We start from the raw sequence: 20,570 nt of genomic DNA, 5'->3' as shown, positions 1-20,570 counted from the left end.
ACTGGTTGCGATCTACTGGGCTTTGTACAATTCCTGGCAATCTGTTCGCTTCCAGTTATAAAGCTTCGTAATCAAAAGATCACGGATCTTATAAAATGAAAGCGTATGCGATCGAAATTGTTTAATCTTGTGACATACCATGGTATGAGTTTATCACCGATTTATGGGAGATATCGCAGTTCAAAGTAAGAGTGTCTTGATTGTTTGTTGCTTTCTTAATTTACAGCGTTTTTAATTTACCGGCATTTTTCCCCTAATATTATTATTTTCACGTTTTCGTTTTATTAACGCGAGTTTGAATCGATTAATTAATCAATTAATTACAATAGAATTTATCGTTTTTATGGGATCATGCTTCTGACGAACAACGTATTCGAAGATTTCTCTACCGTGATTTCTGTGTCATTTTCGTCGTGTCGCTTTAAAATTGTATTTCCAATATTTTCTTCAAAAGATCATTCATCCTTCAATTGAATTCTGACGATATTACATAATACGTGAAAACTATAGCTTGAAAAAAAATATTAGTTGGCTCGAGCGAATCATAAATTCTACCTTTTCTAATACAGGAACCCATGACATTTTCATTTTGGATATTGGAAGAACAAGAACTTATTGGCGATTTCACTAACTTCCCTAGAGCTAGATCGATCCTTCGAATTTATAAACTATTTTTGTTATAGATTCTCTGGGATAAGTCGTAGTAATTTGTTCGATAAAACAGTTGTAAGAATTCTAAATAGTCGATTAAAAGTTGATCGATAAATTTGTTTCTATTTATGATAATAAATCTCCTAAATTAAAGAGCGTACGTTTATAATGTCAAGAACGATAACCTCCCTCCACTATGTTTTGTAATTTTTGTTATTTGTATCAGATAACGCATAATTTTGATAAAATGAACTTTTTAAGAGGGGGTGGAATTATGATGCTTCATGATTTATTTGATCTATCGAGTGAGAAATTTTATTTTGACACAGAACAATTCACAATGAAGCGCGTCTGATCAAAGGGGTGGAACAACTTTCTTTTCGAAAAATTAGACGTCCGAGTTGAAAATAGACTACAATATTTCACAAGCCTATCGAGGTAGAAATGTTGATAAATTATATCGTTTGCAATTAATAACTCTTGGAACCAATGAATAATATTTTGCAATATAATCTCTATATGATCCTAAATATATATATATATTTACATCAGATAAAGAAATTTTTAATTACGTTTATATTGTATACATAGAAAAATATAAAAATACATTTTTCTGAATATGCATGTCATATGTTTATTATTTTTTAATGTATCCATTAGATACAAATTAGATGTGCAGTATAATATGATAAATATATTTAAGAGGAATAAATAAATCAACTTGTAGAGACATACTTTTATAATCATTTAAATGATTATTATTTCTTATTGATAAAATTTTGAATATGCTTTCCGATTCCGACAGACAATTATTTCAATAAGAGTACTTGCATATTTAATTATATATATGTTCATCCAAATGAAAAACCAAATTAAATTAGAAAAAAATACGTAGAGAATAAACTTTAATAATAAATTTTAGTTAAATAATAATTAACGAACATGTCATATGCTTAATAGAAACTCAGTGCATAGAGACTGATCAATAATACGTGATTAATTCATTACTTTCCATATTTCCATATTGCGTACTTATATTTATAAATTAATCATAATTTTCGATGGCGATGCTTCGTAATTTTTGCTAATTAACGCCTATGAATCGTATATTCTTAGCGTTAATTAACAATGATATTGGAAAATATCTTTTTAACTTTTATATTACTATAACATAAATATAGAAATTCTATTGTCTAACATTTCTCCATAAGACAAAAAATTATTTCGCTACAATCGTCACTAATTACAACTCGTTCAATATGTTGATTCGTTTGATTTTCAAGTATCATGTTTGTTAATAGTTGTTCAAAAGAGAAAGGTATCAAATTTTATTTCAACTTGACTTTCTCTAAATGATTAAAACCATATAAATTTCTTCTGATCATTTTGTTTATCGGTAACCGGGTTTCCACAAACCAGTTTTCCGCATATCAGTGGAACGTGTTTGGTGACAGCACAAATCATAAACCTTATCATCTACTTTCAGGTTTGAAGATTGTGTTCACGTGATAAAACATACGACCACGTGCTAAACATGCATGGTACGCTATAATAACGGATATATTACTATTTCTTAACATATTCATATTTAGATTAAAACTAGCGTGTTTCAGTTATCTTTATGAAGACTACGTCAAAGAAATTCATCCTCCCCACTTCGACTATGATATGATATTATTTGTTATCATCGTCGATTTACTTTTAAATCAAATTTCGAAACTTAATCTTGTTCAACGAGGTTAATTTCGTTTGTTTAAGTATTGTACAGATTTATATTTACCGCGAACAATTTAACGATAGCATCGTGAGTTACTGGTCGAATAATTGTTGAGATAATACATTTCTGCGCTCGTGTTGCGATTAGTACGCAAGTAAGCTATCAACAAGACTGAACATTTAAATGCAAGGAATGTGTGTAACTTAGCGCTTGATAAAGTTTACTTTTTCACATTTCACACGCAATATTTGGAACGTTGCGCTAGAAACCTGCCTGTACATATATCAATTCCAAATCCACGCTCGGCGTCAGTTGATATTTGAACTGGAAACAAAGGTAAGACGTCAATTCTTTAAAAGTGCATACGTTTCTCCATAATATTTGAAAGTAGACGTTTCGTTCAAACATCATGAAGAAATTGTGTGTTAGATTCATATTTTCTTGTGTTCAATATTAACCACGAAGAGCAAGCAATTAAAAATATCGAATGAAAGTTTGTTATTCTTTTGTTATTAATACTAGTGATCAGCTTCTTCTAAAAATCTTCTCAATGTTTTCTAATGTTAACATATCGATAAGGATTTGATAAATACAAATTTTCTTTTTTCTTTTCGTCTGTAGATTACTACTTTCGTTTAGACACGATAATAACTTTTTATGTACAGTAGCAAGCATTTTGTACTGATAACAATGGAACATAATAATGAAGCGCGTATAACAATGATACAGAGAACAAAGAGTACATGCATACAACTGAATTATTCTCGATATACTTAACATTATTTAGGGAGATTCTTTCGTGAAATGAAAAAATAACTTTTGGTGAATGTTCGTATGAATGGAATAATTTAATACAATTCTAAGCTATTTATATTAAAAATTTCACCCTGTGCTACTGCAATTCTATTTAATACTACTTAAGAGTAATATTCAATGAATTCTCTAAACTATATTCCTTTCTTGTAAATCTATTCTCTTCATTCTTAAGTAAAAGAATTCATAAAAAAAATCTTTATTCTTTATTTCTTAAATAATTGCTATTATATTTTAATATATTTATCATTTATTCGTATTATTACAAAAGTAATTCGAAACAATCGTGTACTCTCAATATTCATGTTGTCTCAAAAATACGGTGGAAAAATAACTAATATTAAAACTTGTAAATAATAATTAAATACCACGTTTCTTTTCCTTCACCTAGTTTTTATATATATCATGCTTACGCTATAGTTTCGTATTTTCGCACACAATCGTCTGATTATTTATAATTACACGCGAAGAGAACCAGGAAGGCGACAGCGTGTCTTTGCCGCGAGAAAATTAATGATTTTGTTGATCGTGTATCAAATATCAGTCACACAGGTATAATGTATTCGTTTCGTATTCATTATTCTACCGGAATTTATGTAACTACGAGTTCGTATCCGCAAAATCGCAGGTTGGCTAATTTTTCGTATAAATCCTCGACTTATCATCGTACAATCTTTCATGAATATCGTTTCTAAGTAACTGCAAATTTTATGGTTTAACGATTCAGCTAATGATCGAACCGATTACGTGATTTTATAGTTTTCCAAAGCTTCGAAAGAATTACACAATTGCTTATACGTGTAGTTGCAATTGTGCTACATCCTTACGCTCCTTAAAATATCCAACAGTACAATTGTTAATTTACAGATTAAATCAAATTTACTAAAGACGAAATCTTCGATTACACGTTGTTAACGATCATGATATGATGATTTCGAACATATTTCGATATGTTAAATTATACCATAAATATACCATATCGGTGGAAAGAAATTACGATGATAATTAATATTAAATTGATTAGCGAAAATATTCAATTGAGATTGGCTTCAATTATTACAGAAAATTGTAGTATATTTGTATTATAAATATGTTTTTCTAAGGTCTTATTTTTTTCTCTTTAAATTATTGACCCAAATGTTGAACATATGATTATGGAAAGTAACCTTCGCCATTTTTTACATACAGACTAAAAATAGTTTATACTCTTTATCCAGAGTATATAAAATAGACCGACAAGATAACATTGTATTCTTAAACATAATCATTTCCATTAAAAAAAATAACATACAACTGAATTTTAATTCTTAATATATTAACTGATAGATATTTTACCAGTTACCTATCTCTTATACGTAAGACAACTGTCAGTGATCTTTGAAGAAGAAAAATATAATACAACTTCTTCTATATAGCGTTCTTCTTCTATAATAATAAAAAAGGTGCAATACTGTGCGATAAGCTATACGTGTCACGTTTAAGTTTAATCAATTAAAGCCAATTAATGATACTACAAAATGTAATGAAATAGAAATTGATTAATTACATTAATGTAATATTCTATCTGATTGTTAACACGCGATTAAGAAAGAATCAGTCTAAAAAATCGTGCTTCTGTTTATATAAATTTTGTAATTATAAATCTGATACAATTTCTATTTATTTGTACTAATAACTCTTGATATATGTCTCACTATCATGAATCACCTTTATAGAAATACCAATTCAATAGAAACGATAAGCTTTTCCAAGAATAAGATATTCGCTGTGTCATTATTATCAATATATTACGAGAAAGTGTGCACGAACAATTGCTAAATAATTCCTATATCTTATAAGGACTAAGTCTTAATACATCTCTTTCCTTTCTCTCTTTTCGTGTGTTTACACATATATTAACAAAATATCAGATAAGACTATAAAACGTTGACACTCATTGTCACTAAAATGTACAAGTTATTAGACTTTGAGACAACTGCATTTTGCATGCTATTTGGTTTCGTTCCTTAACATTATGCCTGTTATATACGACTAGAATAAATCAATTATACAAACGAAATATTCAGATACACGTATTACAAAAACATTTTTGCTCCCCTATTTATATGGAAATGCTAAACCAGATTCATATTTTGTCATTTCACTATTTTTCGATTCGTTATAGCACACTATTTATCTAATGGTGGATACAAAAAGTATTTGTACACGATTGTATTTATCTTATTATATGTATATTGTATGTATATTGTATAGATAGTATCTATATATTGATTAATTCGGTCCAAGTATATTAAACTGCGTATCGTTTAGCAATATCTTTATATGATTATGAAATTTTGACACTAAAAGTGAAATGTGAAATCTCATAAAAGAAAGTACTTCATTGGAAAATAAGAATATTTGCAAATACTTTTAGTAGTTATTGTGTATATAAATATAATGCAATAGCAAATTTCCATATCATTTGTACCATTAGACATTTATTAAAGGTAATTTTTAAACGCTATCCAATGCGTAATGGGCAATTAAGGAAATATCAACAAGTATGTATACAGAGTGAGTTAAGAATTACTATATAAAATAACTCGTTATCTATTGGTTTTATTGAAAAACGTATTAAATGAATGATATAGCATTTCAAGGGATTCGTCGGATTATACTTTCTGAGATATTAAGCTAATCTTGAGTTCTTTAAATAACACTTATTTTATAACATACTGAACACTCTTTACAGAGAAAGATTAACTTATTTATGCCGAAAAACCATGAACTTAGCTACTATATTTAATACTTAAGCTACTTATTTATTATTAGATATTTTAACTTTAACTTATCAAGTTTAATGTATGAAAGACAAGGAAAGACGCAAAACGGTATCTTTGTAACATTATCATTGTAATAATTATAGCCATAATTCATTTTTAAAACGTTTTTCCATTAAGTAAAAAGAAACCAGGTACTTTAGATAGTACTCCTTAATTACTTTCCCTGTATACATATATGTAAAATATGTGGCGATTCAAGGAAAAAAGTACGTAAGGAAAAGGAATGATCTAATAGGAAATTTCGCTTTTTTTTTAATATTTCTATATCCTTATGAGTGGTGATCCTGTTAATTCCCATGACACAACATTCATTTTTTAGGGCCACCATTTGGAACGCGCGTCATCATTTAAAAAACCTTGATACGGTTTCTCTTATCGTCCTGCGTGTAGTTATACGATGAAGGCCCATATGTAATGTGTTTCGCATGTAACGTGAAAATGGGGACTTCCATTTCGTATAAATACCGTGCATATTCTAATGACACCGAAATAAGCGATTGTGAAACCATTCCACAGAAAGATATGTCCGTTTGACGTATTACTGTCCTTTAAAATCATTTGCACATAGACAACATGACCAGTATTTCACTGACTGGTCTCACAATCGATACTACAGTAATATTAATTGTTTTTTGCAGTGTACCATTACGATAGGTATTTAAATTGTGTAGACGTAAGTGAATCGTGTATCTCAGTTCATCACTATACTAATACAGAAAAAAGAGTGAGGTGATAACACTAAAATCGACTTAAAGATAAGAGATCTATTATGTGATTAATTGTGTGACTATTTTTTGTTTAATTACTTTAATAAATTTTTTTCTTCAACTTTTTTTGAGTTATATATATTGAGAATTATTATTAAATTATAAGATATATATTACTAACATTAAAAAATATATATATTAAAAGTTATTATCGATAAATATAAATAAAACTTTGTGGATATAATGGTATCTAATAATAAAAATGTTACTACAATTTTTCTATGGAAATGGTAGTTTCTCTATGCAGAAAACGTCACGTTAAGATTTTTCTCCATTATTTAGATAACAAATTCCATGAATATAAGATACCGGTTTTTGCTAAATCATTGCTTCGCATAGCTTACAAAATAGTATACACTTGAAAATTAACATTTTCGCACAACGATATACAGAAGACTATTCTTCAATCTGTCCGTTAGTACTTCACTGTCTTTCTGGCTATTAACTGTTTGATTTATGACGCTGTTTATTTGACCAACAAATGAAACATGTTGTATCCTTAAAATTCTCACCGATAACCGATAAATGCTGACTTACAGTATTTGGACGATTTACGAGAATTATATAGGGGCAGTTTAGATATAAAGATATTTAAATAAAATGTTCACAAACATTTGAAAATATTTACAGAATGTTCTTACTGCTTATCCAACTCGAACGATAATAATTATTTCATTAATGAAAGAAATTTCATTCGAACATTTTTACTGCTTCCAGGTCGAACATGAACAATATGGTTTCGTTTAATTATCTCAAGAATTTCTCATCGATATACATGGTCGTGGCTTTGGCTGCCATAATTGGTATTACAACTGTTCAAGCAGAGCTCAAACTAGTGAATGTGGTAAAAACTACGGTTATTTATACTTAGCGCGTTCTCTAGTCACGAGACATTCGTTCAAGCGCGAACTGTGCGTTTTTGTTCAGAATTTATGTCGAATTTTGAATAATTTCAAGTTAAAATAAGCAACACATTTCGTGCTCGAAATTTTTGATAATATGTTTCGGTTCTTCGTGAAACAATTTACTCGCGATAATTCTAGATCAATCTCAAGTATTTGAAGTTATTTTAAATGAAATACGAATTTGAGTGATTCAAATGTTACGGGACATTGGTGAAAAAGCGAAATCAGTTAAAAGGAAAGCTTAATCACGGTTCTTACACGTACCTTGTATAATTCCAGTTATTCCGTCATGGCGATAGGACACCTGATGCCACTAACGATGAAAAATATCCAAACGACCCTTACCTGAATAATCCTTTTTATCCAATGGGTCGGGGCCAGTTAACTAACGTGAGTATCTCATCTCTTCTAAATTCTCATCGTTCCTTGAACAGTTTTTAGCTTGAACATTATAAGCAGTAGCATCTTTCTGGTAATTGTAATTGATCGTTAAAGATTTTATTCCTTGATACTAAAATTTAATTTGAATATTAATAACACATAGTTCATAGGAATAAAAGTTTGATGACCTGTTCAAACGAGTAAGAGTTGAATATTTCCATCTATTTTGTTAACCCTCGTTTAGTACTCTTGAATCGTAGGTGATCCATAATGATTTGGATTTAAGTCATTTAATTTTGTTTTACGTGACAAACATCATTGATAACATTTATCGTGTAAGACAAATCTTACAAAAAAAAAAAAAGTGAATACGAAGCAGTTTTAATGCATTACATGATAATATTATATATATATGAAAAACTTGAGGGATTTTTGATAAAAAGGAAGTTGATTTTATGTGAAATTTAGAATGGCAAAATGAGAGAATATGTACTGGGACAATTCTTGAGACAGAGGTACGGTCACTTCCTCGGAGATGTTTATAGAAGCGAAGCTGTCTCAGCTATCAGTTCAGATTATGACAGAACGAAAATGTCTTTGCAACTCGTTCTCGCTGGTCTCTTCTCGCCATCCAATTTACAACGATGGAATCACGATCTAAATTGGCAACCTATTCCTGCGAAATATTTACGACGCTACGAGGATAATCTCTTCCTGCCAGAGGATTGTCTTTTGTAAGTCACAATCTAAATAAATAAATCGATATCTAAAAGGTTTTCTGAAAGAAAAAAGGATAACGAGAACGATAATTTAATAAATAAATCAAATTTCAGTTGTAATTAAAGAATTACAACTGAATACTGGCATAGTAATATTGTATGTAATTAAAGAAATTAAAGATTGTTCGATATACAAATTATACTTACAATTAGTGATAGGATCAGATAATTATATATAAGCCCATTTTTTATACAATAAAAATTGCTATTATCCAAATAAGTATCAAAACTATCGTAGAATTTATAGAAATATTATGCAATTCTATGTATGTTATTCTTACAGAGAAACGTAGTAAGCGTAGTGTGTAAAATTTACTTAATTTTTCTCTTTTTATAATTTTAATTTATTGATTACAGGTTTACGATCGAATACAATAGAGTATTGCAGTCACCGGCGGGAAAACAGGAAATTGGAAAATATAGCAACCTTATGAGACAATTAACAGAGTGGACTGGTAAAAACATATCTACACCATGGGATATGTATTACATATATCACACACTGATGGCCGAGAGTTCTCTCGGTCTTACTTTACCAGAATGGTCACACGCAATATTTCCAAATGGAGAGTTATTGAATGCAACGATATTTTCGTATAACATCGCTAATTCGACTCCTCTGTTGAAAAGATTGTACGGAGGTAATATAATTTGTATTTGCACATTCATTGAGCCTAAACTTGCTAATTATCTTCTGCTATAAGTCTCGTAGTAGTATAATCATTTTAAACGTAACCGCTGTCAAACTATAATTCTGCCCATTGTTATTCTACATTTTTGTTCAACTACAGTGCATTTTATTGTTGTTTATAATATCAATTATTATTACATATATAAACTTCACAATTTTATAAGCTATTGAAATGCACCTTTTGTACCACTTCATGTCGAATATATTCTAATTTTATTATTTCGTCAAATTATAAAATTTTTAGTTATTAATGAATCATTTGCACGCTGATTTATCGAGCTTGAACTTTCCAATTGCCATCGCTGTTTTGTATCGTGTTCCTTCGATTTGATAATTTAAATTGCCACTTCAATTTCAGGTCCGTTCCTCCGGATCGTTACAAGGCATATGTTAAATCATGTAACCGGTGCACAAAATCGAGAACGAAAAATTAATTTATTTAGTGGACACGAAAGCAACGTTGCCGCCGTTTTGCACGCTCTTGGAGTTTTTTATCCACACGTTCCCGAATATTCCAGTTCTGTTATATTGGAACTTCATCAAAACAACAACGCTTACTACGTAAAGGTACGTAATGAGACGTGCATAAGCCACATCCACATTTTTATATGAAAGTAATATTTCCAAAGACAGCGTATCATGGAATTAATGCCGGTGCCGATATCAATTTATGATATTCTTATAAATATTGACTTTTAACGACGATAGCAAACGAATATCTTATTTATTAACGACCAGAGTTTAAAGTCAACGATCAGAAAATGTATTAGTAGCTGATCTCATTAATATTCTCATTTTCTTTGCTTCCTCTGATATATCTACATGTGCATACAATATTGCAAACATATTTAAAGTTAACATTAATTCTTCGATACTTTTATAGTTGTGATAACGTGAATTATTGCCTATTAAAAGTTTGAAACCCCTATGTTACTTTTATATTCATATTTCGTATAATCAACTTTTAACGCTAGTCGCTAATTAACAAATTTTTCAACGCTAGATATTCATTTGATTTTTGTACGAAGAGTGTTTGAAGAATTTAGATACGGAATATCTTCGATAGTGTATAGTACAGTGTATACAGTGAATATGATAGATTTAGATAGCGAATTAGTGTAAATTTAACAGCTACACTACAAGATTAATATTTTAGAAAATTTTTTTAATTGAAAATATCAACTCACTTAAAAATATTTTTCAACCTTTGAGTCTAATAATAGCTGGAAAGTATATATTTACATAAATAATCGTGAAGAATTGCAATTAATAAACGCCTTGTTAATACACGTGGAATTAGTTCTGCCATTCATAGAAATTGCTCCGACACTTTGAGTTATTTCTTACTCATCATATCTCGATTAGCTATGAATCATCAAAAATAAGAATACAATTTTTATAGTTTTTAGTTCGCAATTATTTTATTATCCTTGTCAAATTGCCGAGGTCTAGCGAATAGAACTTATACCAAATATGACTATGTTTAAATGAATTTGATTTATACGGATAATATGAGACATCAGATCTCATTAATATGACAGTATGACACATCAAAGGAAATAATTATCGAATGAATTATTCTATTCTACAATATAAAGCCTCTGATACATTTAAGTAGCGAAAGAACCGAGATAATTCTCAGAAAATTATTCCCCTCGTTAATAGATTCTTTTTTTCAATAAAACATATGCAACGTATACAATTTGCTACAAGAGCGTAATGCAATGTTGCAACGAGTCAATGCTATACTGGTATAGTAATATTGTATGTAATTATCTTTGTATCATATTCCAAAAAAAGAATCGTTATACAGAAGTTTTATATAGAAAGTTATTATCTTCCACGGTAATAATTTTCTTAGTGATTAAGCAGCTTTAAATTAATGTTCTACTACTTCGAGAAAATCTTTATTCAAAATATTTAATATTATTTGCCGTGAAATAATTTTTACATTCTTTTTTAGTTTGCTAAATAATATTCTTTATCTTCAGCCTTGCGACTAAGAAATTAGCTTTGTCTATAGAATTCTAACTAGTATATGTAAACTGTATTTATAAATACTATCCTTTCACTTCTCCCATTTGCTCAACTTCTCTCATTTACATTTTTTTTATTCCCTATTTCCTTACTATATCTTTATGTAGTAACCTATCTTATTAACATTACCTAATACAGTAGAACTCTATTTATTCGAATGAAATTTTAGTTAATGTCCTATTAATCCCTTAAGGACATATTAAATTTTAGAAAAGTGTGCAAAAAGTAATCGCCTATTTTTATTTTATTATTTTATTATATAAATGTTAACAAACTTATATCGAGCAGAATTTTTCGAAGAAGCCTTCTATCTTCAACAATACAGTAAAACGACCTAATCAATATGATAGATTATGGAAAGTGCACTACTCTCTTCCAAAGATAATCCTCAACTAATCGAACAAAAAATATTCTTTTGATATTCGTACGAGTTATCCGACTACTGCACTGTAAAAAGATGACAATACGGCCAGCATAATGGCACAGGGGCAAGAGGAATATTGATCTATTTCGTTTCTCTTTGCCTCGCATTGTTGAAAAATTTTCGGCCAAATGCTACCTGCTTGTCTATGCGATTATGTTACATATATAGTAATCAAATCCCCTTTCTTAGCCAAGTCATCTTCTCATTATTGTATAGTCTCCTCCGCATCAATCTAGTACAGAAAAGACAATCGTATATCTGTCGAAAGTAATGTTACGGAGGTAAATTTTATAGGATTAACTGAACTTCTTTTAGTTGATAACATTTATCCGAACATGAGCTCGTATTACGTAAGCAGAAAATAAGAATAGTTGACGAACTTCTATTATATGAACTCGAATTACATAAACTGTTTGTCTCCTGATAAATTCAAATACAGTTTTCCTGTATATATTATTGCTTCCTCTCCTACTCTTCTATACTCTTATCTTCTATATTGGTTTACTTAAAACTACTTATTTACGTATCTTCTATTATTCGTTATTATCGTAGGTACTTAACTACTTGGGCATTCCATCCGAAGCAAGAGAACTTCAACTACCTGGATGTGAGATACTTTGTCCTTTGGACAAGTATTTGCAATTGATAGAAGGAGTGATGCCATCAAACGACGAACTGATTTGCGACAAAGGTCTGTCACATGCATTTGTAGACAGGAAGTCAATCGAGGAATTAAGTTTATTGAAATACAATCTGATAAAAACTGCAGGAATAATTGAAAGTAAATAATACGTGTATGAAAATGTAATTGTTAAAGATGAATTACATTCCTTTGAAACCAAAGAAAGCTTCATGTTAAAAATGAAGTGTTACATAATAAATGCGTAATATACGATAGAAATGAATTTAGAATAGCTTTTAATTTATAAATTAGCGATATTAATTACATATCATTGATCTTATGCGAAAAGATTAGACATGAGGAATGTAATTCATATTTCTAATTATATTAGCTCTTCCTATAAGTAATATCGTCCTTTCACTTATTTGATACTACTAAAAAGGTACGTTATTTGACGAATTTGTTTCAAATAAAGAACAGTATTATCGTTCAAATTCGAAGTTTCTGTCCCTTTTTTAGTATCTTTGGTTCTCTCGTATTTGTAGAATATTTAATAATATGCCATATCAAACTGAAAATTAACGTTAATGGTTCATCAAAAGCATCGTTTCAAAATTGTAATTAGCGTTATTAATATCTTCTGACATTTAAAATATATGCATATTGTACATACCATAAATATTTGCGATTGTGTTTGTTGCATTTTCTCACTCAAAGTCTAGACGAGTTAAATGGCAGAAAATATTATGTATATCGAAAGCATATTATAAAATTTCTGTACGTATGTATTTTATAAATAACGACGTTACTTCTGGGATGATATAGTTTATAAAATTTTATGTGTGTAAAAATATACATGAAAGAGCACAGGTATTTTTGCAATTTAATTATTTATATTTTACTATAAAAAATTAGAAATTATTGGCCACAAAGGTATTCAAATATATTTAAATATACAATGATATTTATGCACATTATATAAATATTTTGTATTTAATTCATTAAAGTATTTAATGCGCGATTAATTTAATAGATTATTTATTTTGTAACCAAAGCACGACTTAATATACATATTCACAGTGAAAATGCATTGTTTCATTCTGAATACATATTTATTCAATGTATTATGTATCAATTCACCTAACATCAATTAAACACATTTAAAATCTACAAGCCTAGTTTCATTTCATTTATATGCCTTTATATCCACAACTTGCGATATCGATTTTATTTAAAAATGTACAATTTCAAATATATAGCATGGTGCTCAAATTATAATATATTATTTATATACTCGCAATATCGGGTGTATCCATAAAAATTGGTAATTGAAGAAAGAAAGATCGATCGTCAAAAGGAAATACTAAAATAATGTACTTATACAAAGTATCTCGTTTAAATCGAACATGTAAATTATTTTAGCAGCTGTTAAAGCTAAGAAAAAATGAATAAGAATGAATAGTATCAAGATACGTATCTGATGATAATAAAAAAGCTGCCTAAAAATCGTCTCAAACTTCATTCCAAGATCATCTTTTTACATATCTATTAATATCTATTTTTTCACAATGAGATGTCTTAGTTTGTAACAAGACAAGTTTCACGATCCATGGCATTATTACCTTGAAGCAACAACGAAGAAGAAAACTGAATTTTGATCGGAGTACCTACTGTAAAAATAATAAATCAACTTATTTTATTTTCATTTCTTATGGAATTTCCATCGTAAATATATTATAATAATAATATGATATACGTATTTAACTCACGAGGAATATTGTAGCTATCGTAGAGTCCATTCTCAAAAATATTTTATCCGCTAAATTGTAGGCTTAATCTAAATTAATGCAACATATGCAGACGGACTAATTAATCCATTATATGCGACGCATTAACGTATCGATAAAAGTTGTTATTTTCAAGAACTATAATTGTTCGGAAACAAAGATAAGCGATTAAAAAAACTAAAAGCGAAAAATATTAAGTGTAAGAGTGCTAAAATAAGGAAACTATAGTAGCGTTAAATGCAATAACTGCACGGTAGAAGCTATATTATAAAATACGGATGAAAATTTTGTTGATGAATTAAATTAAATATGAACAATTTAAGAATCGGTATAAGATTGAAAAATCCTTTTTACTTTTATAGCTCACAATATTCTTTTTCTTTCTTTCCCTATTCGTACGTTGCTACGTTCCTTCTTTAATATATTGTCAGCTCGATAAGAAGGAAACCAAAGGTTGAAGTATCTATTATGTAGTTCTATTCGGGAGAACAAATAGCATTAGGAAATATGTTATTGATTTAAGAAATCTTACATAACTTAATTTCTTTGTCTAGTAGTGACACATGCGAAAAAGATCTATGCGTCACTGAATTTATGACAGAATTTCTACATAGGAATTCTCGCAGTTCCCGTTACTAACAATTTGAAACAATTTTCATCTCATCTTCATTCATGCCAGTTTCAGTCTGCATTAACATTCGCACGTACCGTGTTTTATCTGAAACTATTGCAATCCGTTAGCTTATTTTTAAAGCTTTGACTCTGAGATTATTGTAAGAGTTTGTGATCCACTAAAGGTATTGTATAAGAAGTAGAGTTCAGAAAATTATTATCTGTTGTGTATGTAAACTTAGTTACTTCTGTTCCTGTTTCTTCAACGCGTCAATATAATACACAAGTGAGTAAAAAGTTCAAGCGAAAATTCTCAAGTTTTTCTCATTGCACTTTTAATACGATTAGTAAATAATAGATTTCTCCGTATTTGCATAATTTCTCTTTATGCTTGCTGTGAAATATATAGAAAAAATTACATACGGAGAATGGAACACAATGAAATTACCGAAAATAAAACGTTCGTTCACAAGTATGAATAAAGTTAATCTCTCTCTAAAATAAATGAATGATAGTACATTCTCATATTGTTTCTGTGATTATTCATATAGAAGGAAATTATCGCTACCATTAGATAAAGGATGGAAAATAATTTTATTGTCATTCTTTTAGAAACTTGTTCTTCCTTAAATATATTATCAATAACTTTTCAAAATGTTTCAAATAGTTTCTTCATTTGAATGCTTGACATTAGCAAGGTACAAACAAATGACATTGTCTACAGATAACAATACTTTTTTTTTATTATTTACAAATATCTAATCAATATGACATACATATATGTATTGTGTTTGACCTATAAGCTACTGTAAAATTTCAATCCTTATTTCTGCGATATCGATTCATAACAATTTCTCAAATATTATATTATCGACTATTTTACAAGATTAAGTAAGTTAACATTTTGTTTATGTCTACGGAAACTACAAAATTATTCCATATTTATAAAACCTACGCAGTCTTTCTGTGGTGATAAAATAAACGAGCGATAAAACTTTTGAGAATTGTATAATAATAAATTCAAAGTTTTAAGAACTAGTGACCTATAACGTATCCGTACTTTCTAAATGTTTTAGAACCACATAACTCGAACGTCATCGAAATTTAAATAATCAGAACGATGTTGTAGAACCAGATTATATCCGTTTGGTCTATTGACACGTGCTATGCATAAAACATAAATTGAAAAAAGTATATAAATCAACTAGACAGAAATAAGGCGGAAGTATTTCCTAAAAAGCAATCAAGTGTTACGTAAACGTAAGTTAAAAAAGTGGACAAGACTAACGCGAAAATATTTCCTAAAAGTCAATAGAGTGTTACAGTGTACAATACTCCCCTAGGTATATTTATTAATTTCTTTAAATTTTTTAATCGAACTTTCTGGCAAATTATCTTGCGGTAAATAATACGGTAAATAAAATATTCATAATCGTTATGATCGTGTAAATATTTTATTCTATAGCTATAAGAAAAAGAAAAAGACAGTAGAATAAAAATTAACCGATAATGTTGATTTTATCTATATTATATTATATCTATATTATATCTATTATATTATATCTATAGATAGATTATATTCAATGATAATTCATGTGACACAGCAATGAAATTTCGTAGTATGAACGAGCGAGTTCACCAAAATAAAATTACACTCAGCGAGATTCGGTAAGGTTACAATATGGTCTGTTATGTGAATACTATAAAAGTATCGGGTTTTATCAATTTGTCAAAAGGATTCAAAGCATGTAAATGTCTAGTGAAAATAGCGCTTAAAAAGTTTAATGATCTATGTTATTACTACTAAATTCCATTGAAATATTGTAACTCTACAATTAAGTTCCTACAACATGCCTCACTGAAATAAAGCACCGTAAAACTCATGCAATAAATTAAGGCAACGTCATGATAACAAATATGTATAATGATGTTACCTTAAATTAAAAAAATTTGTTCAACAAAGTATTCCATCATTTTTCAGTTAGTTCCAGAAACATGGATATTAAATGGATCTCAAGGATCATCATTTGCGCCCTTTATTTTCAAGCATCTTGGGCCGAGCTGAAGCTCATACAAACGATATTTAGACATGGAAACAGAATGCCATCGAATATCAAGTACTATCCGAACGATCCTTACGTTAACTACACTTACGAACCAGCAGGACGAGGAGGTTTAACAAACGTATGTTACTTCTTGTATAACTATCATCATAAAAACTGTGGAATATTTATGAATTTGCACGTATTAAAATTCCAATTCCTTCAAATTTTGTACAATAGAAGATAAATTAAATTTCAATGGTGCTTGATGGTACAAAATGATAATTAATGTTAATAATAAAACAATTCATTTTAATAATAAATGATTTCAATGATACAAAAATATTAATTTATATATTAGGTTGGTAAACTGTCTATGTACAAACTTGGCCAATATTTTCGTGAAAGATACGACCAATTTTTAGGGCAAATTTACACTTCAAAAGATATTTGGTTCCGCGCCGATGAGGTAGAGAGAGTCGTAATGAGTGGACAACTAGTAGCAGCTGGATTATACCCTCCGTGTGAAGAACAAAGGTCCTAAATAAAATTTCAGCTGCTTGATAAACAATTTAATTTAATACAATTATGCGGTAATTTGATCTAAAAAAAATAAGCTTTATAGGTGGAATTCTAATTTAAATTGGCAACCGATACCTGTATGGACACCGCTGAATTCGAACGATTGCCTGTATAATGGGCAATTTTTAACAAATTTCTATATATGGAGAAATAACGTGGAGAAAACAGATGAGACTGTAGTGCAATTTCAAAAACAGAATAAAGATGTTTATAGGTATTTATCTGAACATACAGGCGGTAATATCACACAATCTAGAACTTTCAACTTACGTCAATTTTTGTACACACAGGTAAATAATATCTTTTCATAGCAAATATTACGAGCTAGATATTTAAAATAAATATACAATCGAAGGTGAAAATGAGTGAACAGGTAGTGAAAATAGTTATCAGTAAGGTTTACTCGAATTAGTACTAATATTATACAACAGAAATTTTATTTATTATTGGACTGCGCTATTTATTGCTATTTTTATGAATAATACTAAAGAAAAATAGTATCTCAGTAAATTTTTATATTTTACCACTAAATATTATAACAGATGTTGTACTTTGAATATCTGATATGCCTTTACAGATTATGTGTATCCTATGCATTTTGCAAATGCATAAAAATCTACAGTTTACTTATTCTTATAGCATACATGTATAGAGTATCTAAAAAATAATAGAAATTAATACATATTTACATTTTTATGTAAGCAATTCATACTTAATGAAACTTTATTAGTACCCATTTCTACTACTTGCCCATTTATTTTTATTTTCGGCAGCATATTTATTTTTATAATATTAATATGCTAAACATTTTAATTTAATCTAAAGATTAATAAATAATTATACAAATAAAGTGAGTTAGATTGTCAAAAGTAATAGATATATTTTTGAATACTTAAAATACTCATTTAGAAAGATATTGGTTTAAAATTACCCGAATGGACAAAATCTGTTTTTCCTAATGGAAAGCTAGATGAGTTAGCTGTAAACGATATTTACATTCGAACTCGTACTCCACAAATGAAGCAGTTATTAGCTGGTAAATATTAAATGTTATAACGTTTAATTTTTTATTCTTCTTATGTTCGCGTCAGAATAAAAATTATTTTATTGTCTTATACAATTAAAATAAATTCTACTTGACAGGAATGTGGATTCGCGAATGGCTGAATCATGTTGATGACCATTTAAATAAGAATGATACACGAAAAGCATTTATGTATGCGGCACATGATCTAAATATTGCTTATATACTTGCAGCACTAGACAATTTTGATAACGAAATTCCTTACTATGGTAGTACTCTGATATTTGAATTACATGAAGAGGATAACGAATATTATATTCAGGTAACAATATGATTACGCATGTATATATGCAAATTGTTGTTAAAAAAATCATCTTTCTATAAAATATGTCTCTACAGAACATTAATTTTGAAATCGGGAGGTAAAGATACAATTTGATATAAAAATATATATTACGGAAAATTTCAACATTTAATTTTTGAGACTTTCGCGATTACTAATATTGTTTATAATTTTACTACATATACGATTATAGTCTTTATTCACTTTATAGATGCTTTATAGAAACAAGGAAAATATTCAATTACTCAAATTCCCTAACTGTGGTGACAAAATGTGTCCATTAGATAAGTTCAAAGAATTTGTAATGCCTATAATACCGAAAAATCTGGAAGAAATATGTGGACAGGAATAAAAATGTAAAGTATTAATATAAATATGAATAGTAATAAACCAATGCTAAATGGATTGATAAAATGATTTCTATAATATTCTGTTATTTACTCATATAAATTCAATAATAAATGTTAAATAATATTAAAACAATGTTTATTAAAAACATGTCATATGTACTACAACTGCTTATTAAAATCAGAAACTTAGATTACCTACAAATCTTGTTGCTCAAATGTATCTCCTTCGATTACAAACAAGGTGAAACTGTAGAAAGATTGTCTAAACTTCGGTTTCGATGATTTTTGGATATATTGTAAAACAATATTTTGATCAACCTCTTCTTATACATATAAAAGCTATACTCGCTTAGTTCCGAAATATTCGCGAAAAACTGCCAATAACAGTGAATTCTGTCTATAATTGTACTTATGTGTCTGTAACAGCGTATGCGTTAGTATTGGTTACCGACCATCGGCCACTTATCTTCTGTTTATAATTAATTCCTATGTCCATGGTTTACTTCAAATGTTTTGAAGTTGCGAATACGCAACATGTTACATATTAACAATAACCTATCACACAAGTCAATAAAATCAATAAAAAACCCAATATAAACGTATACTTACATCCAGTTTTGTTAGAATAACTCAAACGTTAATAATCGCTATGCATCAAATGACAATTTATAATTCACCATGATAATTGTCACCCGAAATAATATGCACAAAACATAACCAAAGATCTAAATTTAATATATAAAACTGAACCAGTTGTGTCTAAATGAAGCAATAATCAAACTTAAATTCTGTTTCAAAAACTTTTAATGTAAGTTGTTGGTAACACTAACACTAAAATAATCGATCGACAACAAAAGAACACAGGAAGTACGAAAAACTATAGCACTTTGTCACAACAATATATAACAAAGTACTAAATAAGAACGTATTAGTTAAATGAACCTAATTATAATCGATAGAAGATAATAAAACAGTAACACAAATACTACATAGCTGAAATCACGCACTTCGAAGGATATATCTTGAAGCCACGATTTTTCACAATAAAAATGATATTCCGCACCAAAACTTTGCCCAACTGACTCCCGCTTAGCTGAGAACGGCTTTTCATTTGTTTTAAACTCGCTCACAAATTAAAATATTATATGCCGGGAAGTTTATTTCGGTCAACGAACTATAACAGTATTAGAATAGATAATCATAAGGAGTTTTTAAAGT

General features: G+C 28.8%; 2 protein-coding genes across 9 annotated transcripts; both read left to right on the top strand.

Moving 5' to 3' along the window:
• Window positions 1–52: 52 nt before the first annotated feature.
• Window positions 53–13,485, top strand: Acph-1 (venom acid phosphatase). Of its 6 annotated transcripts, XM_072000396.1 has the most exons (9): window positions 55–185; window positions 2,138–2,192; window positions 2,265–2,704; window positions 7,491–7,617; window positions 7,958–8,068; window positions 8,528–8,793; window positions 9,196–9,479; window positions 9,888–10,096; window positions 12,543–13,485. In XM_072000396.1, the coding sequence occupies exons 4-9, from the start codon at window positions 7,498–7,500 to the stop codon at window positions 12,777–12,779; spliced, it is 1,227 nt and encodes a 408-aa protein (XP_071856497.1). In that variant the 5' UTR covers window positions 55–185; window positions 2,138–2,192; window positions 2,265–2,704; window positions 7,491–7,497; the 3' UTR covers window positions 12,780–13,485. The 6 variants fall into 6 exon arrangements, with proteins under 6 accessions (XP_071856495.1, XP_071856497.1, XP_071856500.1 ...); XM_072000399.1 differs by lacking the exon at window positions 2,265–2,704; XM_072000394.1 differs by lacking the exons at window positions 2,138–2,192; window positions 2,265–2,704 and having other exon boundaries at window positions 53–185.
• A 2,266-nt stretch (window positions 13,486–15,751) lies between these two features.
• Window positions 15,752–19,546, top strand: LOC139985740 (venom acid phosphatase Acph-1). 3 transcript variants are annotated; one of them, XM_072000404.1, is made up of 8 exons: window positions 15,752–15,902; window positions 16,088–16,354; window positions 17,003–17,195; window positions 17,415–17,590; window positions 17,679–17,925; window positions 18,545–18,671; window positions 18,779–18,981; window positions 19,214–19,546. In XM_072000404.1, exons 3-8 carry the CDS (start codon window positions 17,007–17,009, stop codon window positions 19,352–19,354), a joined length of 1,083 nt encoding a protein of 360 aa, XP_071856505.1. In that variant the 5' UTR covers window positions 15,752–15,902; window positions 16,088–16,354; window positions 17,003–17,006; the 3' UTR covers window positions 19,355–19,546. The 3 variants fall into 3 exon arrangements, with proteins under 3 accessions (XP_071856505.1, XP_071856503.1, XP_071856504.1); XM_072000402.1 differs by having other exon boundaries at window positions 16,997–17,195; XM_072000403.1 differs by having other exon boundaries at window positions 15,801–15,902; window positions 16,141–16,354; window positions 16,997–17,195.
• The last annotated feature ends 1,024 nt before the right edge of the window (window positions 19,547–20,570 follow it).

Source organism: Bombus fervidus, chromosome 3 (assembly GCF_041682495.2).
Source record: "Bombus fervidus isolate BK054 chromosome 3, iyBomFerv1, whole genome shotgun sequence".
In the NCBI taxonomy this organism is placed as follows: domain Eukaryota; kingdom Metazoa; phylum Arthropoda; class Insecta; order Hymenoptera; family Apidae; genus Bombus; species Bombus fervidus.
The sequence above is the reverse complement of the archived record's forward strand: the minus strand, read 5'-3'. Positions and strand labels throughout refer to the sequence as shown.